General features: G+C 35.1%; 1 protein-coding gene across 3 annotated transcripts in view; it reads right to left on the bottom strand.

Moving 5' to 3' along the window:
- Window positions 1-27283, bottom strand: part of LOC150100738 (beta-galactosidase-like) — a 381618-nt gene that overhangs the window by 116520 nt on the left and 237815 nt on the right. For all 3 annotated transcript variants that reach the window (XM_090401983.1, XM_090401982.1, XM_090401984.1), the window contains one exon: window positions 19585-19625. In XM_090401983.1, the coding sequence (XP_090258109.1) occupies window positions 19585-19625 (41 nt within the window). The remainder of the gene's footprint in view (window positions 1-19584; window positions 19626-27283) is intronic.

Here is a 27283-nt window from a genome sequence, read left to right as displayed (position 1 = left end):
GTAAAACATTTCTGCCATTTAGGTACAATTTTTGGTAAGATGACAAATTAAATATGGAAATAGACAACAGAATCAGCAAAGTTGGTATGGAAGAGAGTCAGCTGAATAAATTTATATGGCATAAAAGAGAAATTAATAAAAATACTAAATTAACTATATGCAAGACATTGTTTAACTTATGGATCTGGAAATTGGGTTTTAGAAATAAAACGCTTAATCAAAGGCTGGAAACAATATATATGAGAGATTTCTGAGAAAAATTAGGGAAATGAATAGATGGCATATGGCAAAATCATATAAAAATGAGCATATTAGGAAAAACTTGACATTGTTTGATTCAGTAATCAGTGAACCAAGCTAACTTTAAGGAGGTATGGCCACTTAAATAGAATGAGAGAGGAAACTTTAGCAAAACAAGTATATGTTTCCAGGATGACAGGAAAAAGATACAGAAGAAGACCAAGATATCTGGGAGGATTGATATGGTAAGCAATGCCTTAGAAAACTGAAATATGAGATCTGATGATTAAATTGGAGTAAAACTGTCGATAGGGGATTGCCAATGACATAAACTCATGTAGTACTATCATAATATCCTGTATTCCTCGTGAAGGAAGATGTCAGGAATTTGATGATGATGGTTCTTCTTTAGGCATATTGAAAAATATGTTGAACACCTCCAATGTGAATACAGCAGTGGGACTGGATGGTGGGGAGGGTACATGAGGATCAAGAGTCATACATTACATTAATTAAAGATGCCAAGAAATTATATTCTGGTTTTCATCCTTTATCCAAGTGTAAGCAAACTTGCACATGAAATAACTTCACATCAGTTTCCTTAGTATTCCATAATGCAATGCACACATCCTTACAGACATGTATTAATTCTATGCATAATGGGAAGGGTCACTACCCAGACCGCTTTTGACATTTATTGAAGTCTCATCAGTGGGAGCCAGACCCAGAAGTGATACTAAAGTTAAAGTAATGCAAAATTCCATATACAAATAGTCAAAATGTGTCACGCCTTATTATTAAAATACTCTGGATTAGAGACAGATGTTGAAAGTCTTTTCACTTGGTTATACTATAAATTAAAGATGCCAAGAAATTATATTCTGGGTTTCATCCCCAAGTGTAAGCAAACAAACTTCGCGTGCAAAGTAACTTCATGACTGGGCTACCAGTATATAGAAGCTAATGACTTCACATCAGTTGCCTTAGTACGTGAAGTCATTATTATGTGAAGTTAGTATTTTATAATTAGCATGTGAAGTCATTTGTCTGCATGGTTAGCCGAGTGGTTACGCACTCTGCAACCATATGCCTGGGAAAGGAGTGTCCTGCGTTCAATTCTCGTCGCTGACGTGAAGAGCTAAGGATCTTTTTCAGACATAGCCAAATTAGCCGGTCTTGGGCGTGGACTGTAGGATTTTTCTGGGGGTTTTCCTTCTGCAAAGCAAACAAACCGGTCTTAAGAACACAACGCTTCACAGACAATTACACATGGTTGAGCGTGGGGGTAACGACCCCACCTCATAGTGAATTATGAAACCCAAAAAATGGGAGGCCAAGGCCCTACATGGGACTGTAGTGCAGATGAAGAAGATGTGATGTCATTAGATCCTATATTATGCATTACTTTAACCTTGGTATCACTTCTGGGTCTGGTTCCCACTGATGAGACCTCAATAAAGGTCGAAACTGGTCTAGATAGTGGTCCCCCTCCCATAATGCATAGCATTTATACATGCCCATAAGGATAACGTGGTTTGCATTATGAATACCAAGGCAATCAATGAGAAGTCATTGGTCTCTATAGCCCAGTAGTGAAGTTACTTCATGAGCAAACTTTGTTTGATTCAGTAAGGAAATACTGTGAGTAGACATAATAATTAAAATTATAATAACGGAATTAACTCAGTAAAATATTATTTATTAGTATAATTTTCGCCTGAATATCACAGGCATCTTCAATACATGTATCAAGCTAATTAAACAATAACGGACAACTCCAAAAGGAATCACCTTAGTAGCTAATGTAAGATAACTAAAAAAAAGGTCAATAAATTTCTTAACATAAAAAAAAATTATATATATATATATATACAATTAAAAGTTAGGAAAGATTAGCTGATTTATAAAGTACTATCTTCCACAAAGGGGATAGACGTAAACCAGGGTGTGATCATGTTTCTTTATAAAGCCGTTCCATGAGGAACCGACTTTTGTGAAGGACTCTTGTCTTGTTCCAATGAACTCTATCTCTAGTATTGATGGCATGTTCCACAAGTCCATACTGTTCAGGTTCAAGTATTGAATATAAGAATAAAGGCAGATCTTCCTTTATAACTGAGATGTGAAGCTTGTCCTTTGGAGAAGTGAGAAAGGTGGAGATTTTTCTAAATAGATGAAAGCCAACAAAAATACTTAGTAGTTTTAAAACTTTTGCTATGTGTTCACTAATTCATTGCACATAAAGGGTAGGAATATGCATTATTTCTTCTGTACTTGAAGAGGAAGCCAAATCAAAACTACTCAGCTCTTTTAATGAAGGAATTCTTACATCCATTAGATAAAAAAGAGGAAATAATATATTGCAATTCTTTCTGTAATAGATCGTCTGAAGAACAAAAGGAGCACTTTGAGCAATGTAGTTTTGACAACAATTCTCCTAGACCTAATCATTGGTTAAGATATGTAGATGACATTTTTGCTATCTGGAATGGCTCTTCTGATGAACTACAACATTGTCTCTCTAAATTAAATGCACTTCATCCAAGAATCCAGTTCACCCTAGAAGTAGAATTAAATAAGCAGTTAGACTTTTTAGATCTTTTAATTCTTTGCCAACCAGGTGGTAACTACATTTCTCAGTCTATAGGAAGAAGACTCATACAGGCCATTATATCAATGCTGAATCTCATCACATCCCAGTCAAAACACTTATACAGGCCACTATATCAATGCTGAATCTCATCAATCCCAGTCAAAACACTTATACAGGCCACTATATCAATGCTGAATCTCATCACATCCCAGTCAAAAGGCAGGAACTATTAAAATACTGGTTCATTGGGCCCACTCCTTTTGTTCTTCAGACGATCTATTACAGAAAGAATTGCAATATATTATTTCCTCTTTTTTATCTAATGAACTTGGGAACCGGTTGAAGATAGGATTAGAAAAAGTTCCTCTAGTTGGCAACTAGACTTGAAGTGAAATCTATGTTCAGGTGGCCTAATGCAGAGGATGCAAGTGTTACTTCCATTGAGCTACACAGGCATTTTTCATAAAACTGACACAGAGGAAATTTTTCAATACAGCTAATTCTCTTTTTACACGGCCATTTTTTACACGATTTCAAAATAACACGGTTTAGAAAGCAGAAGCAATTTTATTTTTACATCGCATATTTTAAATTTAAACAGTTCGAATGGTGCTTACTTTTAAAATTTCAGTTTGAATTCAGTTCTGTTAAAAAGGGTATTTCCATTATAATTATCATTTCCTAGTATGGTACATATATACTTAAACTTGAATTTTGGAGACCCCTCCCCCGATGTTTTAAATACCAGGGATTACTCTACATTACAGAATGTAGACAATTGTGGCGACAACAAAAAAAAAAAATTCAATTTTTGTAATTACGATTCCCTGAAGTTAAGCCGACAGATGATCGGTTATATTCATTTGCCACTGGTTCCTGGAAGCAAAAAGCTGCTATGCTGATTCCTCGAAGTTAAGTTGGTCAGTTACAGGAAGCGCACCTATATAAAGCAGCTAAGGATTGTCTGACTATTATTTTGCAGCAATGCTTCAGGAGATCATATATTAAAACCATTACCCATTGATTGATCCTTAAGACCCCAGGCAATGAAAGGTATGAATTTTAACATGTTACCAGTGCACTGGAAGGCAAACAAAAAAGGTTGGGTTACAAAAGAAATTTTTAATGAATGGTTCCATCATTGTTTTGTACCAGAAGTTAAACGCTATTTGATTGAAAAAAATCTGGACTTTAAAGTTTTATTGATTATAGACAATGCTCCTGGCCATCCTATTTTAGAACACCTGAATGTGGAATTTTGTTTTCTGCCACCTAATACAACATCCTTAATACACCACTAGACCAGGGTGTGATCGCTACCTTCAAAACTTACTACATAAGAAAAAACATTCCAATATATTTTGGATAAACTAGATAAGGATAATTTACTAACAGTTATTGATGTGTTGAAGAAATTTTCTATTTTGGATTGCATCAAACTTGCTAAGTTGGCATTATCAGAATTGAAACCATCAACTTTAAATACATGCTGGAAAGCTACTTGGCCAAATTGTGTGAAAAAGAAAAACCCTGTACTTTTGCATACAACTGAATATCCCCATATCATTAGATTAGCACATTCAGTTGGTGGAGAAGGATTTCATGATTTTTCGTCTGCAGATATTGAAGAATTGCTGGTTGACAAGGCTGTTAGTGATGACAAAATAATAGAAGCTGTCCTTGAGAATCTCGATGAAAAAGGAATTAAATGATGATGATGAAGAGATTCTATTCACTACAGGATTAATTAAACAAGGGTTACAAGTGGTTAGTAAATTGCAAGATCATTTTCTTATACATAATCCAAATACTGAACAAGCTGAACAGTTTAAACATGAACTGAACTCATGTATGGTGTGATATGAAGAACTATACAAAGATCTAGTCAAACCAAGAATCTCAACGATTAATTACAGTGTTTGTAATAAAAAAAATCAACCTTCAGAATTATTGGAAATTAATGCTAATTTAGTTGCTTTTACTGAACATTTTGCCATTGCAGTATGAACAGGAAAGCCAAAGTGTTTCAAGTGATGGAAGTGATTTTATTCCAGTCTCACAAAAGAATGTAGCTATTGTTAGAAAGTCTGTCCAAAAAATGTAATTCATAACCATATGCACAGTGTATTTGAGCCTTTTTGAATTTCTGTTTTATTAGTGATACACTATTTTCTTTAAGAAAGATACATATGTATATATTTTTAATAAGTATTTAAAAAAAAAAAAATATTCTATTTTATTAAATTAAGTTATATTCAATGATTTTCATTTGAAAATAACTTATTTGTATCGAGTTTTCACATCTGGAACCAATCTTCTATTTTTTCATATACACTGTATTTTTTTTACACATTTTTTTTCTGGAACCAATCAACCATGTAAATGGAGAATTTGGTGTATATGACAAATAGAGAACTAGGGGTCATCTGTAGAAGTTGTGTAAGAGTGTTGTTGATAGGGGTGTGCTTTTGTGTGGAGAGTGGTAAATGAGTGGAATGAATTACCAGAAATAATTGTGAGTTCCCTGATGGTGAATAGGTTTAAGAAGAAGTAAGATGGGTTTTCTGTGTATAAAATTTAGAGTGGGTCACTCATAAAGAGTCTCCAGAGTCCATGGAGATACCATATAATAATCATCATCATCAACAAATTCCTGACATTTACCCTCAAGAGGTGTACAGGATATTATGACAGTGCTACATGAAGAACTTACATCATTATTAACTTACTATCAACAATTTTTCTCCAAATCGATCTGTTATCTGTCAAGACTCCGACATTATCAGATCTTATATTTCTGTCTTCTAAGGCACTTTTTACTATATCTACCTATATCTTGGTCTTCCTCTGGGTCTTTTTCTTGCCAACCTGACAGAGAACACTTGTTTTGTTAATCCTTCCTCTCCCATTCTGTTTAAGTGACCACACCACCTGAGATCACCTCTGCTAACACATTCCTGCATGCAAATAATGTCAGATTCCTTCCTAATATCCTTGTTTTTAATATGATATAGCCACTGATGCCACCTGTTCATGCCCCTAATCTTTCTCAGGATTCTCATATCTGTCTCTAGAATTTGGTACAGTGTTTTATTTCTAACCCATCTCTCAGATCCATAAGTTAAAATTAGTTTGAACACTATCTTGTATACAGCTAATTTAGTGTTTTGACTAATTTCTCTCTTATTCCATATAAATTTATTCAATTGACTTCCTACAATACCAGCTTTGTTGATTCTATTGTCTATTTCCATATTTAATTTACCATCTTCACTAAAAACTGTGCCTAAGTAGCTGAAATGTTTTACTTGTTCCACAAGTTCTCCATTTACGATGAGTTTGATATTTTCAATGTTTCTGCCTATTTTTATTGTCTCTGTCTTGTTATTGCTGATTTTCATACCAAATTTATTACAACAGTTATTCAATTTATTCAGGGAATCTTGCAGACTTGTACTGGATTTATTTAAAATTATAACATCATCTGCATCAAGTAAAGAGCTGAGATTAACATCTCCAATTTTGATATCAGGCTTAATGCCACTTTCCTTCATAATGATCCATATAGATGAATAACAGATAAGATAATGTACATCTTTGTCTGACACAAGATTTAATGTCAAACGATCTTCCTGTACTTCCTTCAATTCTAACTGCTTACAACTCAAATAAAGACTAAGTATTGCTTGATATAATGTCCCACTGACACCATACAACTGCAGCGTTTTGAACAGCTTCTCTCTTGGTCCCTTGTCGTATGCCTTTTGCATATCTTAAATACTTAAATAAACTTAAATACAGATCTTTGTTATATTCTCACGATTTCTCAACTATTTGTCGTAAAGTGAAAATCTGATCCTGACAGCCTCTATTTGGCCTGAATACAGCTTGTTCTTCACCAAGCTTTTCTTCCATAATCCTTCTCAACTGTTTCTCAAGTATACTTGCATAAATCTTACCAGGAACATTTAGTAGGGAAATACTTCTGTAATTCTTGCATTTAGTTTTATTTCCCTTTTTTTATATGGGCACTGAGAGCTCTACTGCTATCATTTGGAATTCATCTCCCTGTTCAGGCCTTCTGGATTATGCAGTGCAGCCACTGCAAGACTTTTATACCATACTTGAGCATTTTTGGTCGAATATCATCTACTCCAGCTTTCCACATTTCAGGCTTTTGATGGCTTTTTCTACTTCAAGTATGGATATGTATTCCTGATTGCATGCCTGTTCAGTGTTTTTTTTATCACTGTGCTGTTATTGCTTGTTTCATTTGGCAATTTTTGGAAGTAATTATTCTATACATCAAGGATATCTTTTTCTTCAGTTTTCAAGTCACCTTTATCATCTCTAATTCCTTTTACAGCACTCTTTCCTCTATTCCTGAGCTTTTTTAACAGCCTCCAGAATATTTTGCTCCATCTTCCAGATATTTAGTTTCTATGTTCTTACCAAAATCTTCCCATGACTTTTGCTTATCTAGTTTTACATAGTGTTTAGCTTTCTTACATTGTTGCTGTATTCTCTAAGATCACAAGTTGACTTATTCACCAGGAACTTTCGATATGCTTTCTTCTTTTCCTTCCCTGCCGCTTTAACATCCTGTGTCCACCATGGAGTTCTGATTTTTCTATCCATGCAGATAAACTCACCACATGCCTCTTTGGCTGAATCAATTAATCAATGTTTTCTTCAGTGCTTGCCACTGAATCTACAATATAATAATAATATAATAATAATAATATATATATATATATATATATATATAAAATATAGTTCACACTACAAAGTATATCATCATTGAAAGTTCAGAAAATAGCTTCACACAAGAGTTAATGTGCCAGAAAAGGGATATTTATGTCAGAAGGTAATGCAGTGGGTAAGAGATTAAATAGGGTAGATAATAGAGTTGATGGCTAGCCTGGTTCCTTGAGTGGTTACATATCAGTCTCCAGCCAGGAGACTGTGGGTTTGAATCCCACCAGGAACATGGATTCTTGTAGATAAACTTATACATTGGTTACACACATAGCTTTTAATTTTTCAGGAAATGACAATGTAGACAAGAATATTAATTGAAAACTTTAATCAATACCCTCCTATATTTTGGCAATGCTACACTGCCATCTTCAGGGATCACAAAACAATGATATGTGCATGAAGGCACTAACATTAAGCAAATGAGGCTGAAGAAAGGCAACTGAAGCCAGTTCTAGAGTCCTAAAGGAGTCTAGAGGCCCAAATTGGATTGTCCCTAAAGGGCTAAATTGGATTGTCTTGGCCGCTGGGCTGATGTTCTTAGAATGCAAGCTTCTCAAATTTGGGGCAGTCTCATGACCCAAATTTGTTGATGTTTGGGAAGTTTTTTATAGCTGAGGCTGATCCAAGAAATAATCTTTCATACTTGTACTTGCTGTGATGTAATAAAGTGACTTTCTTTCCAGCATATTTTGTAGTGAATGTCCAATGCATGGTCAGCAAGTCCTGAGTGGCTGTATTAGTCTAGAGGAAGTGGATGGCTGGTCTTTGGTAGAATGAATGAATGTTTGTGAATGTCCTACAAGCTCTTGGTAGAAAGGGCATTTGTAGCCCTACCACCTCTTCTAACAGAGAACTTCACTCCCAAAACTCAATGAGATACAGGAGTGACCATACAGCATCGAAAATGACATCACATGTGAATAACTAACTAACCAATAAAAATCAATATAGACAATAATCAGTTACATGGCAAATAAAAAGTGTATTTCTAACATACTGATTATGGGAGTACACATCAGTTGATGTAAATAGTACACAAGGCAATCTAGAAAAAAAGCATTTTGAAGAATTTTGCATGCATGCACATATCATTCTTTGGAAGACTGGGATGAAGATCACCAATTTAAGGTGGATGACCACTTGTATTAAATGAAAGTATAAAGTGATAAACAATAATTAGTTACATGACAAATAAAAAGTGTATTTCTAACATACAGCTGGTAGAAGAAAATTATTATGGGAGTATGCATTAGTTGATGTAAACTGTATACAAGCAACTACTGCAGAAGACATATATTTCAGGAGAATCACCCAAATCTTCCTCCACAATCTCATCTTCATTACCTTCCCTATATGTAGGACCAGGCTATGGCTCTTCTTGTGTAACCATTGTTTTTTTGATGAAAATGTCCAAAGTGCTTTGCTTATTCCTCCTCTTCTTTTCAGCATAAATTTGCTTATAGCAAGTAAATGCATCATGTACTTTCTTTTCTACTAATAAGTAGCATTCAACACTGGGGTTCATATCTTCAGCCATTTTGAAAACATCACTGCAGAGAACATTTCTGCAAGACCCTTCACAGTGAATTGTTTAACTACCTCTTCTTGTTTCTCTTTTCCTTTTTTCCTTTTCTCATTCTTCCTCTTCTGCAACATGTTGTTCCTCCAGTTTGACCAATTCTTCGTTGGTCAACTCTTCAAGGACACTTTCTATGAGTTGAATTATGTCATCACCATTCACTTTGAGATTCAGATTGTTTGCTACGTTCACTATTTCTTCACTCAATTTACAGAGGTCTTCATTTTTTTTCAAAACTTCCAAAATCGTGCACAAATCTTTTTAATGTCTTTTTCCATATCCCACTCACATTGAGAGGTCACTTTGTCCCAAGCCACAGTTCTCTGTAGATAATAATAAGCCTTAAACACTCCCTGATCCATCAGTTGGATCAATGAAGTAGTATTTGGAGAAACATGACCTTGCTCTTGGGGTGAAGATGTGAGGTGTAAGGTGGATGACCTGGAGCATTATCTGAATTAATAAAATTTTAAATTCTACATTTTCTTTCACACAATGGCTTTCCATTTCACTCGCATAACAGTTGATTAAGGCATACTCAAACAATTGTTGAGTCATCAATTCTTCACGACTTCTTTTTGCTCCGATAATGAACTGGAAGAGTATGCTTCCTAATGTTTTCAAAGGCTCATAGATTCTCACTGTGCCATATCACAAATGGTTTCAGTTTATATCCAGCCTCATTAGCCCTTAACAGAATCATAATACAGTCTTTAAGAGCTTTAAAACCAGGCATAGATTTTAGCTTTTTGTGGATGAATGTCCACTCGGGTATTTTTTTCCCAAACAAGGTCTCATCCATATGAAATATTTGCTGTGGCAAATAATTTTCCTCCATAATAATTTATTTTGGTTCAAGTCCTCTATCCATGATGCAAGTAGCTTTTCCATATTGCCAACAGGACCTTGTCGTTGCTTTGTCACTATTGTTGATTTAATAGAAACAGATCCTTTCACAACCTATATGATATTTTATCCTTATTTTTTTTAAATGATCATCACTGTAGAATGATTCCATCTGCAATCACATTGACAGGCTTATCAGCTTCATGCTGCTTTATAACTTGCCATTTCATTTCAAGATGAATTGATTTTTTGACTGAGTGTGTAGGAGACATGTTGCACAAAGTATCAGGAAATATTTAACGATAAATACACAAATAACCAAACACAAATGAGTAAAACATTTCAGCTATTTGGGCAAAGTTTTTAGTGCAAATAACCTATTTCTCAAACACAAAATCACCAGGGGAACTGTTGAAGACGTGCTGATTGCCAACTACCAAAGGAAGGTTGCCACTGAATGCGCTGTTGCTAAATAGAAAAATTTTTACTTTATGCTTGCTTGAGTCTTGTTTGAAAGTATAATCAAAAATGTTATTTATTCCCTTATGGGATCACCAACGTATCTTCTAAAAGACATAAAGTCGAGGGATGACAATATTTAATAAGTATTTCATTAATATATTTCATGCCAATGAGTGTTATCTCATACTAATCTGAATAAAATAATAAATTTAGTTTAATCCTTTATCCAAGTATGAGCAAACAAAGTTTGCGCCTGAAAGTATCTTCAGGACTGAGGTAAAGTGGTACACACCAGGGCAACTCGTTGCAAAGGTGGAGCAAGCTACCAATACTCCTGTCTCAGTATCTCCTATAATGCAAAACACATCTCCTCGCGGATATGTCTAATGTTATGCATTAAGGGAAGGGCCACTACCCAGACTAGTTTCGACCTTTATTGAGGTCTCTTCAGTGGGAGCCAGGCCCAACTTTCAATAATCTGAATAAGTTTAGAATATGCACAGGCAATAATTTAAATAGAAATCAGGGTATCATTCTTAAAGACATATGGAAAAATCCCATCATCTCTCTCAGTTCGACAGAATTACAATATGCAAAAAACTACACAACACGTGGTCATGTACCAGAATCTGACTGAAGCTTTCAAACACATGCACGCCTTCAAACAGAATGATCAAATGTAATGGCTTAACAGTTACTAAAGTGTATGTTTGAAATATAACTTAATGCATTTGTTTTAACACCAGTTCAGCCTTGAAAATGCTAGACAGTGGCTAGTGAAACTTGTTGGCTCTTTGTATATTTTATCATTTATCTTCTAGTCTTTTAATAATAAAAGTTCTTTATTTTAAGTTTAGAATAGTGATTTAGAGACTAGAAGTAAAGAGCAGGAGGTTTTTGAAATGTTAAGAAAACTTGACACTAATACAGAAGGTAGAGGTATTTTTTGACATATCAACAAATGCTTTAAAGTAATGCAGACAGTCAGCAGTTGTGTCAACATACTTGTCTTAAAGGATGTGGCAAAATAGTGCAGGAGAGTGGTATGCAAAGCAGCTACATATAAAGTAGGAACACAGAAAATATTCTTATTCTAATGAGAACCCAAACAAGTAAAACATTAGGGCCTCTGTAGCTCGTATGAAGCCCTTTTGGTCAGAAAGACCTGCATTCGATTCCGTCCAAGATGTGAGGAACCTTTATCTAGTCTCTTTCGACTAAAGGTGAGTTAGCATATTCAAATAGCAAATACGGAGGTGGGGGTTTTCACTTGGAAACTCAGGTTTTTCGTCCTGCAGAACAGGCAGACCAGCCCCATGAACACACACACACACACGGATTTACAGTCATAAAATACATACTTAATCCTTCATTAGGAGGGCTCAACCCATCTAAGGGACAGTGGAGGAAAGAGGGGGGAGGGTAGGACCCATATGAAATAAATGAGTAAAACATTTCAGCTATTTGGGCAAAGTTTTTAGTGCAAATGGCAAATTAAATTTGGAAATAGACAACAGAATAAGAAAAACTGCATGGAACCATGTCAAATTAAAGAAGAGATAAATTAACTAAAATACTAAAGTACAGGAGTTTGAGGACAATCAGTCGCTTAAACGACAGCGGAATCAGATTAGAAACGAAAATATTGATACCATTAGCATTTAAGAATGAGGTAAGCAGAGCTTATCTAAGATAGTATGGTAATTTAGCTGAGTGATTATACCACTGTAAATAACAGACCAAACATATATGATATAAACATGCATATAGGCACAACTAAGAAGACAAATACAGAAAAAAAAATAGTGAACAAGTATTGCAAATAGTGGAAAACCTCTCTACTATACACATGTAAAAACAAATCTAAAAGACTGTCCTTGGAATCAGCAACAGCTTTTCAACACCCACCTAAGCTAAATAAATTTGGTTGCCTCTTCCTAAATATCTTAAGGGGCCATTCAGGTCTAATTAATGCTGCCATCATCAGATTTCTCCATCTGTCTCTGTCTTGTTCACAGATCTTCCTGCAGACCTTTCTTGTTAATTTAACTTATAAGCACTTGTTTGATTATCTGATCATCTTCTCTCCAAACATGGCCAAACCACTCAATTCTCTTATTTCTTACAATTGATAAAACAAATTTCATAATTCCTCATTATATTTTCATAATTCATAATTTCTCATTACAACATACTGCACTTCACTATGTGAAGTGCAGTATGTTGGTTTCAAGACAGTCCAAAATTTTTTCATGGGATTTTTTTTTCAAATGTAATAGATTTTCTGCTATCTCCTTTGTCGATTACCATGCTTCATAGTTGTGTGTTAATGTCAATCATCGATAGCTTAAATAGAGTTTTTCTTTGGATTTTCCTGATAATATTCTAGATTTTTGGAGTTGTAAAATTGCAAAATATTCATGATTAGTCTTCTCAATTCTCTTTTCCCTTCTTCTCGATCTCTTGATGTATATCACTGCAGCTGCTAAAACTGACTCCTGGATAGCTAAAATTATCCACCTGATCAAAGATATAATTATCAAGAATCAAGTCGAATCAATCCTAATGGGCCCTTGGAATGCACATATAGTTAGTCTTTTCCTAGTTTATGTTTGAAGCATATACATTAGTTCTTTTCTACATGAGTGTGGATAACATTTTGTAAAAAGTGTCCAAGAGGGATATACATCTATCTGTTAATCATGGGATCTCCTTTTTTTTTCTTTTTTTTTTTTTTTAAAAGGACACAGGCAGAATTTCCTTTGCATAAGAAACAATGATAGTCTCTGATGATGTCTGAAGCAATTAGTTCTTTTCCAGGTCAGCGTAGACAGCATTTTATAGAAAGTGTACAAGAGGGAAATAGTTATTGATAATCATGGGATCTTCCTTTTTTAAAAAAAAACAAAAAACAGGACATATGGCTGGCTGCTAGAGGAACCTCCATGTGTTTACCAGACTCCAAAAAATATAAGCGCTATTTTGTGAAATAATTAATGATATTGCTTGCATTTTAGTATACTATTGTTTATTTTTATTAGCTTAGTGTGTCTGCATAATTATCGGCCTTATGGATTTATTACTGACTTTTTTTTATTGAAATTCTGAATCTAGCCTTGAACAAAACACAATGTCAGTACTCATTAGATCATCTTGGTGAACAGCTTGAAAATCAAATGACATTAACGATGTACTTTTCGAAACAGGTTCCATATCATGAGTGACATATACGCATGGCAAAATGTGAAAGATTTGTTTGTTGTTTGACTAAACAGGAGATGAGAGAAGGTAGGGATTTGTAGAAAGTGCAATATTTTATTAGACTAAGAGTAAATAAATGCAAAACAAACTTAACAAATGAAAGCATAAATGAAATAAATGGAACAAAAGCTAGTGAGATGGAGGGAGTGAAATAATGCAAAAATGAAGAAGCGGTAAGTTATATTGGAGCAAAATGAAGTATAAATGAGGAAACAGAAATAAAATATGACAGAACAAGAGGTAGTAAGACTACAGGAACAACAGAGAGTGAAACTGCTGAAATACAAGATTTGAAAAAAGAGTATTCAAAATGAAAAATGAAATGAGGTATATGTGAAGTGATATTAGACATTTAGTGAGGGGGAAAAAATGGAAGAGTGCAAAATAATAGAATGAAAGAAAAAAGAGGTGATGAATGATTTGAGAATGACAGTGTATGGAGATTCTATTACTAGAGGATTGGTTAATGAGAGAGACTTCATAAGGTCTGCTATCTAAGAAGAAGAATGAGCAAGATACTTCATGCTTTGGACATGAGAAGGAAACGAGCAAGAGAATTAGTGGTGGTTATGGGAACAAATCATTTAAGTGGATATAATAAGAATGTAAAGACAGATATCAGGAGGTTATTAAGGAAAATAAAATATAAAAGTATACTGGGAAAACTTGTCATTGTGTTGCTGAGGTATGACAATGATGACTCCAGATGGAGAGCCAGAATCACAAATGGTAAGCTGGCAGAGTCTGAAAAGAAAGGAGTACAGTTTGTGGATGTATGGCATATATTTGAGGGAAGAATGCAATTATATGGAGACATGATGGATTACATTTGAATGGCTTTGGAGTGAGTGAACTGGAGAAGCTGTTGATAGACGGAAGTGCAGTGTATGTGTGATGTAAGCAAGAGATAAGAAGTAAGAGGTGAAGTGAAAGATCAGAAGAGTAGTATGGAAGATATTGAAGTGTTCATTCTAATAGTAGTCTCTTCAGTCTACTGAAGAGACTACTAATAGAAACTGTAGTAGTGTGAGAGATGAACAGAGAATGGAATGCAAGAAGAAAAGGGAAACAAAGGGGGGGAGAATGTTTGTATGGGAATAATCAGCATAGAAATAAAACAGATCATAAGGTGCGTGGAGGCAGAGCGTAAGTGAATATAAGTAGTAAGTAGGGATAAAGGTGAATGGGAAAGGGCAGGTATGGTTGGATTTATATCCAATCCTTGTTTATAGGATTGGATATAAACCTAAAAGTGAATTTCAGTGTTTATTTACAAATGCCAGGAGTCTCAATAAATAAATGAGATGAAATAGTTTCACTTATTCCCATGATTTGGGATTAAATTAAGATGACATCATGATAGAAAGGACAAGAAGAGAGGGGGGGGGGGACCGCTGCTAATGATAGCAGGGAAATTTTATGTCTACATAAGGTAGACACGAAAGAGGAAAATAGTGGCAACAGTTTTGAGGCATTGTGCTGTGAGATGGAAGTTGACAGGAAGAGATATTTAGTCATGTTATTGTAGGCCAGGGAATGTGGAGGGTGGTGATGAAGAAATGTATAAATCACTTGGATTAGTGAACAAAGGAAGGATGATTGTTATTACCTTGATTGACCTGTGTTTCACTCAGGATTTCTCCATGAGTGCAGGTCACAAAGATGCCTCCAACAATCTTGATCTTGAGCCTCTCTCTTCCATGTTATATCCATAGATTTCACTAGTGGATCTTCCCATCTTGTAGGTGGTCTTCCTGTTTTTCTCTTTGTTCTTGGTTGCCAGATGAGTATTCTATACGTCCATCTGTTATCCCTGAGTCTGACTATGTGACCCGCCCATCTCATCTTGCTTTCATATATTGCAGCTACCACATCTTTTACGCCTAATCTCTTTCTTAGTTCTGTGTTTCTAACATGTTCCATTCTGCTGATGTTACAAATCCTGCATTCTATTGCATTCTGAGAGTTTCTTCTTTTCTTGTCATGTTCCATGTTTCTGATCAATATGTGAGTGATGGTAGAATATCACTATTAAATAGTTTTGCCTTCAGAGAGAGATGACAAGATTTGGATCAGTAAGTGTTTCTTTTAGTCTGTTGAATGATAGCCATGCAGCTTTCTTTCTTTTTGCTAGTTCTTCAGATAAATCGTTATTCATTTTTATTGTTTGTCCTAAGTACTTTTATGAGTTCTATAGGGATGTTATCAATACATAGGTGACTGTCACTTGTGTAGATGTTTTTGATCCATTTTGTTTTTTCTAGATTCATTCTAAGCCTATCTTACTGCTGTTTGTGTATATTTTTTCACCCATTTCTTCTAGGTCTTTTGGGTTGTGGGATATCAGTACTAGATCATCGGCAAACATAAGGATTTGTAGTTTTTCATCATCTATGCTTATTCCTCCATTTAGGTCTATTTTTTTCGGAATGTATTCTAAAGTGCTGGTAAATAGATTTGGGGAGATCATATCGCCTTGACGGACCCCTCTCTTTATATCTATATTTATAGGTTGATCAAATAGGGTTATTTGTCTGATTTTTGTTAATTTCTTTTATCATGTGGCTGTAAGTAGGATCTACATTTATTTTCAGTAAGGCACTGATGACTGCATTGTGTTCTATGGTATCAAATGCTTTTTTAAAATCAATAAAGATAAAACATAGAGGGATTCGGTATTCTCTGCATTTTTTCTGTTAGTTGTGAAATGACCTAGATATGATCTATTGTGGAGAAGCCTCTTCTGAATCCTGCCTGCTCTCTACCGGAGTTGTCTTCAAGTTGTATTTTGGATTCTGCTCAGTATTACTCTGTTCATGATTTTATATATGTGAGAGAGAGAGTAGACAGATTGGACGATAATTTTTTATTTCTTCTTTGTTCCCTTTTTTTGAATAGAAGTATGGTTTTTGAGGTCTTCCATTCCTCTGGAATCATTCTTTCTTTGAAGTACCAAATGAATCTGGCAGCCAACACTTTAAAAATAATTGGTCCACTTGATGGATTTCTTCAGCCTTTACATGATCAAGTCCTGAGGCTTTACCTTTACTCATTTTCTTAAGGGCATGTTCTATTTCTTCTGAAAGTACATCTGGTATATTGCTTGGTTCTGGAATGATAGGTTCTGAAACTTGACACTTAGTTGCATAGAGATCATTATAAAAATTCTGCACAATTTCTTCTACCCTTTTTCTATTAGTATGTGTTTCTCCATTTTGATCCTGTAAAGCAGATGGAATTAATTTCTCAGAGTTCTTTAGAGACTACTATCTCAGGCAGTATGTAGAGGAGGGCACACAAGGATAGAGAGTTTTGAACCTGATCATTTCATCAGAGGATGTAACTGTGATTGGGGTTTCGCAGTTCCATCCAGTTGGCGAGAGAGAGATAATGAAGTGATCACCCAGACTGTGGCTAGCCATATGAAGACTTCTGTGAGGAAAGGAAATATGTGGATGTAGAAGGCTTGCAATTATGACAAGCTTAGGAGACAGATTAGAGTTATAGCATGGAATGAGGATATGAGTGGTAAGAAAATAAATGCTGCTTGGAAAATGACAAAGAAATACATAACAGCATCACTGTGTGAATGTATTCCAAAAGTGAAGAGGCTGAATAAGGTAGATGTAAAATGCATGAACAAAGGGATTAAGCATGTAATCTGGAAGAAGAAGAAGGCACTTTTGAGGCAACACAACATGAATAATGATAATAATCAGTTGCACGTAGTGTATCATGAGCAGAACAAGAGAGTTGGTAAGGAAACAAAAGTGGAATACAAGCAGAAATTAGCATTTCAGGCCAAAACTCGTGTGAGTTTTTCATTATGTGGCCAGCAGAAAGAAGATTGATTATAGTAAGATGCTGTTAATAGATGACAGTGGGAGACTGGTAACATCGGCAGAGGACATAGAGGACATAACTGAGGTATTCAGTGAGCAGTTCAAGGGAGTGTTTCATCCTAAGTGTGAAATAAGAAGCTCAATTGTAGAGAATGAAATGAAAGAAGACTTAATGGTGACTAACCAAGAGGTATAGGAATGAGTTAAGTAAATTAGATGTCAATAAGGCAATAAGACCTGATGACATATTACTATGTGTCTTAAGGGAACATTCCAAGGAATTAGCATCAGACTTGGCCTACCTGTTTATAAGTCTTGCAACGGCAAAAGTCCCAAAGGAGTGGAGGGAAGGCAAAATTGTTCCATTTCACAAAGGTGGTGATAATGCTAAGGAAACAAATTATAGACCAATCTTATATCTGGAGTTGTAGTTAAGGTACTGGAGAAGTTGGTGAGAAATAGGATACAAAAGTGGGTTGATAACAGTACTCTTTGTGATTGTCAGAATGGGTTTTTTAAAGGGAGGTTATGTTTTACCAACCTACTTATGTATTGTAACAAGGTGATGAATCTATTGGACAAGGTAAATGCATATAGAGTGATAAATTTAGATATTGAAAAGGCTTTTGATAGACTGCCACACCACAAGTTGGTTGCCAAACTGAAGCAGATGGGATTGGATGATAGACTAGTGAGTTGGATAGGTGACTGGCAATCAGATAGGTATCACTAAGTTGTTTAAGAGGAGGGACTATCTCAGAAGAGAAAAGTCACTAGCGGTGTGCAACAGGGATCTGTTTTGGGACCAATGTTATTTAATTTGTATATTAATGATATACAACTGTTTGCAGATGATGCAAAACTGGGATGAGTGATAAGGATCCAAGCAGATTTTGTGATCTACCAGGCGGACTTAAATAGATTGTATGAGTAGACAACAGTATGGAACTGTCATTTCAATCTTGCAAAGTGTAAGGTTCTGAAATTTGGTAGGAAACAATGGGATGCAAAGTAAACACTTAGTAGGGAAGTTGAAGAGATAAGAGAGCTTGAAGAATTGGTGGACAAGGATCTAAAGTTCAGAGGTCACATTGCACAAGTCTTCACGACTTGTGCAGTCAGATTATGGCAATGATATGGAGGACTTTAGATTCTTTGCATCGTTGCAGAGGATCTTTGCATAAGGCCTTAATCAGGCCTTGTATGGATTAATGTGCACAGATTTGGTCCTCTGGTTTTCATGTTGATGAGGATATATTGGAGAGGGTCTAGAGAAGACTGACTAAGGTCATAACTGGTTTTTGAGATGTGGGATATGAGGACAGTTTGAGGATATACAGTTTGCAAATCCTTATAAATAGGAGGAAGAGAGTGATATGATTAAGACATTTAAGTTAGTCAAGGGTTGTTACCAGGTTAACATGGAAGAAATATTTCATAGAATGGGAGAAGAGAGTAGAACAAGACGACATACCTGGAAGCTGTATGAGGTGGGTTGAGAGCATGTTCTTTGCATGGATAGTGGTTGGTGAATACAATGAATTGCCAGACATTGTGGTGAATGTCGATGTGGTAAACAAAAATCTGAAAGACTATCATAATGAGATTGTCAGCTGAACAGGTAAGTTCTCCTCACCACATCCACAAAAGGTAGCTATTGAATCCAGTCTATATTTGTCTTCCTTTGGTTGTGTCTGTGTGCATGTGCATATTGTATGTGTGTGCTTATGAAAATGCTTGATGACAAAGATAAATACTAGCTGGCAATTTAATTATATAAAAAAAGTTATTTACTTATCATCTCTAGATGTGTTTCTTTCTTGAAACAAAACATTAATGCCATACTATGGTTCTCTATGATCATAATAACATTTTGATTAATCTATTTTAAATATTTTTTTGCACAATAAAAGCTTCATTTGAATATTTTTGCATTATTTACTAGCCTATGAATTTTGAAATCTGATTTTAAACTCATTTAAACTATAATCAAAACTTACCACTAGTAAATCCAAATGATGTTCCTCCATGAAACATATATCTGAAAATAATAATAGATATAACTAATTTTCAGAACTCATTATTATTCTTATAATAAAATATAATTAAAAAAGCCTGTGTAGCTCAGTGGAAGTGGTGTTTGCACTCCTCAGCACTAAACTGCCGGGAGATAGACTCTTCAAGTCTAGTCGCCGACTGGAGTAACTTTATCTAAGCCTTTTTACAATCGGTTCCCAAGTTAGTCCATTTCTGGCATGGGCAAGTGGGTTTTTTCTCAGAGAAACTTGGGTTTGGCATCCCATAAACTCAAGAAAATTGAACAAAGAACCCACACTATTTCAGACATTAAACATATTGTGTTATCGTTAGGGACCATGAGATGGCAGCACTTATTGAGCCATTCTTCAATGCAGGCTGCTTAAATTAGTGATAGCCTTGGTCCAGCTATCTCTGATTGGCTACCAGTGGAGATTGAACTGCCCACTCAGTCTTCAAAAGTTAGATAGGGCTAAAAATGGCCTCTCCTACTCCCTATATGGGAATAAAAGGTGTTAGCTCAAGTGTTTTTTTCACATTACATAATTATCCATCCATCCATCCATCCATCAGTGGCTTTAACAGGCACTTAAGCATCCATAGCCTTCCAAGTATCCCTGGATTTACTAACTGTAAATTACCCTATGCCCTAAGTATTCTTGTCTGTGTTCTACTGGTCGGTTTGCCTGTTCTGAGGGACAAAAAACCCAAGTTTCTGGGAGAAAAAACCCTCTACCTCAATATGAGATCAGCTAACTCACCTTTAGTCGAAAGAGACCAGATAAAGGTTCCTCACATTATGGACGAAAATCAAACCCAATTCTTTGTCTCTACTGACTGAGCTATGGAGGCTCTATAATATAATTATACTAACAAGAATTATTATAAAAATAATTCTTATAATTATTACTGCCATACCTCAATGGTATTAAAAAAATCAGGGTTTAATCTACATGCTACATCCATTGCACCATACTCACATATCCAACACTCACTCTCTGGTGATCCATATGAATTATTCAAAGTACAAAAAACATATGAAAAAAAAAAAAAACATCAAAGACATCACATGCAAAAATAAATTATTACTCATATTCTTCCTTATTCACCACATATTTATGAGTTTCCAGGCAGGACTTCTCTGCTTCTGGCACTTTCCAACCTTTCAAAATTCTTCCTGTTAGCTATCTGGTAAGTTCCTAACAATATTGCCCAATCTCCTCCTATTTACAATCCCTCACTTATAACTTGAATTCTACAGCAATGGAATTACCAGCCTTTGAAACCTTTCAGGATTTACATATTATTATTATTATTATTATTATTATTATCCTATGACCCCATAGACTCAAAGACTCATCTAGGAGGCATACACATGGCTCATCATACTGTGCCTTAAACACACTCAAATTCTCTGCAGACACCTCTCTCTCAGGCAAGGCATTCACAACTCTGCATGCAAAAAAAAACCCTGCTCACACCCACCCTCCTTATACAGCTGTTTCCAGGGATGACCTCTGGTTTTCCCCTGATCTCCCACCGTTTTCTGTAAAACCACTTCAACATTGATCCTATAACAATCCTGTACCAATTTATATGTCTCTATCATATTACCTCTCTTCTTCCTATCTACTCGTCATCGTATGTTATGCTTTCTTGCAGGCCTACACATTTTACCGTGTAAGGTTCCGTAATGATAATCCCATGGAATTACCGTGGCTGCTCCTTATTCCTGTTAGTATCCCATGTCTGTCGAAGTGTGTGTTCATGGGGCTGGTTTTCCTGCTTTGCAGGAGGAAAAAAACCTTGCTGTCCACGCCCAACACCAGCTAACTTGGCTACGTCTGAGGAAGATCCTTAAGCTCCTCACGTCACCAACGGGAATCGAACCTAGATTACTCCTTCCCGCATATGGTTGCAAAGCGCGTAACCACTAGACTAACTGTGCAGATTCTATCACTAGACTCTGTAAATTGCATCTTTTCAACCTTTCCTCATATTCAACATTCCAGGGATCAGAAAGAAATTACCTTAGTCAGTTGCCTCTGGATCCTTTCCAAAATCTCTTCATCCTTTTGAAAACCAGGTGACCAAATCTGTGCACAATAGTCTGTGTGTGGCCTAATCAGAGCCTTATACAACTCCTTACCTCTACAAATCAGTGTCCTCTGCATCATTCAGAATTCTTCACATTGTCCTTACAATTTTGGCAATACGTTCCCTAAATTTCAGATCCTTATCCACAGTCCCCCAAGATCTATTTTCTCCACCTCCAATAATATATTCCTGCCAAAACGTAGGTTCTACATCCCATCTTTGTTTCCCAATTTTAAAATTACATTTTAAAATTTTGCAACATTACACTTTACACTTACATTTTGCAACACTGAACTTTCATCCCCCATTCCTGTGCCCTCAATCTATTCAAGTCTTCTAGTAAGGCCATATCTTCACTACTCTTCATAGTTCATCACAACTTTGCATCATCTGTAAACAATTGAATGTCCATCCAAATCTTCGCTAATATTGTTAACATACAGGTTAAACAGCAATGGCCCATAAAGCACACCACTAGTGACTTTTCTCTTCCGGGATATTGCTCCCCCATAACACAACTTGTTGATACCTATCAGATAGCCAGTCTCCGATCCAATGCACTAATCTAATATCCAATCCCATCCATTCTAGTTTGACTATTAACTTATCATGTGGTAATCTATAAAAAGCCTTTGCAAAATCTAAGTATACTACTGTGTATCCCTCACCTCTGTAATGTATAACATATAATCCTCTTCATAGTGGGACTCAGTTTGATAAAAATTGTTTTGTTTTGGTGCAGTACAGTGATACCCAAATCTGTCATAGTGATTAAAATCAAATAATAGAAATAAATAACAACATTAAGAAATTGTGATGTTAATTTACAATATCACGAACATGTTCCTTTCATAATTCTTGCTTTCTCTGTATTGCATGCTTAATCTTTTCATTCATTCATTCATTCATTTCACACCTACCTGATTTAATCTCCTGTCCCTTATAATACATTTATATATTGCTTATATTAAATAGTCTATGAATAGCAGCAGTGATCTCTTGCCCACCCAACAACTCATTCCCTGCAACGGCTGCAAGTTTTCTCCTGAGCTTCTCATAATCACCAGCCTTGTAGTTTCACATATACCTTTTCTTCACAGAAGTTCTCACATGGCTGGCAACCACGTAAATAATCACAGCATCATCACTCTCACTAATCATGCTCAGTTTTACAGGGATCTTAAATCAAGAAATTACATAAGATATAAACCAAAGATGATGTAAAGTATATATGAAAAAGTAGTTATAATGTATAATATATGTAAGATTTTAATATTACGTAAAACAAAGTAAAGAAAAACATCGAAACCGTAGCTTTAAATGATTTTGATGTAGAAGTTATAAGAAGAACTATTCACGAATTTTAGTAGAGAAAAGAGTGCCAACTGTTCTGAAATTGCTTAAAGAAAAAATTAATTTTCCTTGGAAAAGAGAAACTTTAAGGAAAATACTTCATGAAATTGGATTTTGTTTTAAACGTTCCAGAATAAAAGGAAACTTATCATGGAGCAAAGTAACATTGTTTTATCTAGAAAGCAGTATTTGAGAGCAATAAGACATTTCAGGGAGGAAAAAAACTGATTGTGTATCTAGATGAAACTTGGATTGATAGTAAATTAAATTATGGAAAATGTTGGCAGTCTAAAGAAAATTGTGGAGTGCTACAAACCAGAAATGCCTCGCGGCGCATAATAATTTTGTGTGTGGGTAGAGAAATGGGTTTTTTACTGAATTCAAACTTACTATACAAAGCCAATTACCATCAGCAAATGAATTCTACGATCTTCGAAAAGTGGGCAGAAGAAAAACTGATTCCAAACCTTCCTAAAAATGCTGTTGTTATAATTGATAATGCTTCATATCACTCTATTCGATCAAACAAAGTTCCAAATTGGTCTAATAAGAAGCAAGTTCTTATGGATTGGTTCTCTGCAAATAACATTTCTCATTCCCCAGATATGCGAAAAATTGAATTGCTTAATTTGGTCAAAAGAAACTCACCCACAACTAAACTATTTAAATTCGACATGATGCTCAAAGAGCATGGAATTCTAGCATTGAGGCTACCACCATATCATTGCGATATCAATGCTATTAAGTATGTTTGGGCAGAAGTGAAAAGTTTCATTCGCCATCGCAACGTAACTGGAGATATTGACATGTCGAAACTTTTGAAGCTTTCAGAACAGGCAATTGAAAGTATTACAGTTCAAAACTGGAGAAAATATTGCTTTCATGTCACCTCATTGGAAAATATGTATTGGGACAGAGATGGAATTATCAAAGAATTATGCGAACCTTTGGTGATCAGTTTAAGTGAAAGTGATGGCGATTCAGACACCGATTCAGATGACTATGAAGATTAAAAGGATTTGATAATGGTATTTTTTTCCAACCTTTTTTTGCATGGGTTTGTTAAAAGAGTCACAACAAGTCATAAATAATTAATTGGTTTAGGACATTAAAGTATCTCTGTTCTCTCAACTGTAAGTTTAGAATATCTAAATTCATTTGAAAAAATTTCTGTTTTTCTGTATAATTATTTTTATTTTATAGAAAACTTTCTTAAAAATAAACTCAGTTAAATTTTTGTTTTATGCTATACCTTTTTTAATTTTGTCAATACTCTACGTACATTTTTCCAACTGTTATAGATGCAAAATAGTTACACTTTAAAAACAGCAATGTTCATAAAAGAAAAGCTAAATTTTCCGACCTGTAATAATAAACAAACACATCCCAGAAGACAGATTGATTACCCTATTATTGGAATGGATTCTCCTTTTTCTGACATGCGCAGAAGTGTCGAGGGACCTCTAATCGGCGGGAGAACTATACCACAACTGCAGAGCATAAGGGACTGGAAAAATTGTAGACTGGTGGCAATCAGAATTACAGCCGGCCATACATACGATAAAAGATTAAGACAAGGAAGAAAGGGGGGGAAATGTCAATTCAGTGTGAGTAAAATAAAACCATGAAGGCAAAAAACTATAGCTCTATGTAGTACGTATATTGCAATAATAAAAATAAGAATAAAACAGTCAAAGGAACCAAGGCCAGCATAATCATGTTTTTTAATTTCATGCATTCTTCTGGCAGAGAAGGAAACCTTCCTACTTCCATAGGAATATTTTCATGTAGTACAATTATAATTTCAACTGGATCATTTTCATTAGCAAATTAATTATATGCACGAGTTACAATTAGAATGACTAGATTAGAATTTAATAAAATTTATTATGCCCAGATTTGGTCACCTGGTTTTGAGAAGGATGAAGAGATGTTGGAAAGGGTCCAAAGGCGATTGACTAAGGTAGTTTCTGACCTCTGGAATGTCGAGTATGAGGAAAGATTGAGAAGATGTAACTTGCAGAGTCTGGTGGACAGGAGGAAGAGGGGAGATATGATAGAGACTACAAGTTATTACAGGGTTGTTATAGGATCAATGCTGGAGACTACATACTGGTTTTACAGGATCAATACTGGTTCTACAGAAAATAGTTGGAAATCGGGGGGAGAAACAAAGGTCATCCCTGGAAACTGTATAAAGAGGGTGTGAGTAGGGGAGTGAGAAGCAAGTTTTTTTTCGTGCAGAGTTGTGAATGATTGGAATGCCTTGCCTGAGATTGTGGTGTCTGCAAGGAGTTTGAATGTGTTCAAGGCACAGTATGATGAGCTGTGTGTGTGATAAAAGGATCTCCCAGATGAGTCTTTGACTCCATGAGGTCTTGGGATAATAATAATAATAATATAATTTCTTAGCAAGTACAATTTACTTTGTAAATGAGTGAAAAAAAAAAAACTCTGCAACTTTCTCTGATCGATAAGTTGTCTGTTTCATTAATAAAGTGATACACCCTTTTTACTACTTATATATGAGAAATATATGCCTTTTGCATCAATTCAACCTTGTCATCTCCCTCAGCTTGGCTCCCACTGATGTCATTTATATACTCGGGAATGATTCTTCCATTTTCTGGCTGAGTGGTAGGGAGTTTAGTGAATTAAGCTTTAGCTAATAGCTGTTGATCAGTAGTTCTTCTTACATACAAATTGCATTTATTTATTTATTTTATCTGTCCCTGAATAATGAATATTTTATCTGTCCCTGAATAATGTCTCACTGAATAATGTAAATCTGTCATGGGAACTCTCAAAGAAATATTATCCACCCACCACCAATCTATCAGTGTCATTTTGTTCCCCAAAGGAAGTAGCCTTTTTTTTTTTGAAAATCAGGTGGCAGCTTGACTTTACTCTACAGTCATCAAGTATAGCTGAGTTCACAGCTATCAATGATTTATAAAAGACATTTGGGCATAATTAATGTAGACAAGTGCTACCAGCTTGTGACCCTAAACCCTATTCTTAAGAGACACTTATGACATTAAATTAAGAATTATAAACACGTTAATGCAAGAATATTTTAATATTTGCCAAATATTTCAGTCTGAAACTAACAGACTATCCTGTTCCTATCAAGCCACTGAGGATAGTCTGTTAGTTTCAGACTGAAATATTTGGCAAACATTAAAATATTCTTGTGTTAACGTGTTTATAATTCTTGACCCTAAACCCTAATACTCTTACTGTTGTCTGAAATGGTGTAAATTCTATTCAACAGTCAATTTTCCTGAGGTGTAGCATTAAAAACCCCAGTTTCCAGGAAGATAAACTCCACATGCCAGCGTCACAGATCAATTAACTCAGGGAGGAGATGAAGAAATACCCAGAAAAAGTTTCTCTTTTTCTGGGTATTTCTGATTAGAATCATACCTATAATCTTAATTCCGGTAGTATCACATTATGGAGCAAGCAATATTTACACAAGGCAACATAGGCCTTTTTTTCAGAAATATTAATTTCGGTATAATTTTCAAACTTCTATATATATTATATATAAACAGTCATCACAGCTTAAGAATTATCAACACATTAGCACAAGAAAAGTGTATTTAATATGATTGCCAGATATTTCAGTTTGAAAATAACAAACTATCATCAGTAGCTTGACAGGAAACAGTTTCTTACAAAGCAGAATACAAACAATTGATCATTCAAAATTAGAACAAGCCACATGATGTTACATCGCTAATCATGATATTTCACCAAAGAAAGGTAAACATAAGGTAAACATACATGTGGCTCGTTCTAATTTTGAATGATCAATTTTTTTTATTCTACTTGTAAAAAACTGTTTCCTGTTCAAGCCACTGATGACAATTTGTTATTTTCAAACTGAAATATTTGGCAATTATATTAAATATACTTTTTTTGTGTGCTAATGTGTTGATAATTCTTAATTTCATGTCACAAGTTTCTCTCAAAAGTAGAAGTCATCACAGCTTACTAACTTGATATTTGGTCATACACATACAATGTGATACAATAATTTTCAGTCTCAAGTTCAAAAGACTGGATGAAGAAAGTATTTTTTTTCTTCCCCTGCTAGCCAAATGAAGCCTTTTGGCTCTTTATTTTAGTAATTACTTTTATGCATTGACCATTTCTCTGACATTTCAAGTTCCTTAGAACTGAATGAGAATTTTTGCTCTCTTAAGG

Source organism: Typopeltis vanoorti, chromosome 12 (genome assembly GCF_054136105.1).
Source record: "Typopeltis vanoorti isolate ZY-2024b chromosome 12, IOZ_Tvanoo_1.0, whole genome shotgun sequence".
NCBI classification, from domain to species: Eukaryota; Metazoa; Arthropoda; class Arachnida; order Uropygi; family Thelyphonidae; genus Typopeltis; species Typopeltis vanoorti.
Note: the sequence above shows the minus strand (reverse complement) of the source record. Positions and strands in the feature narration are given on the sequence as shown.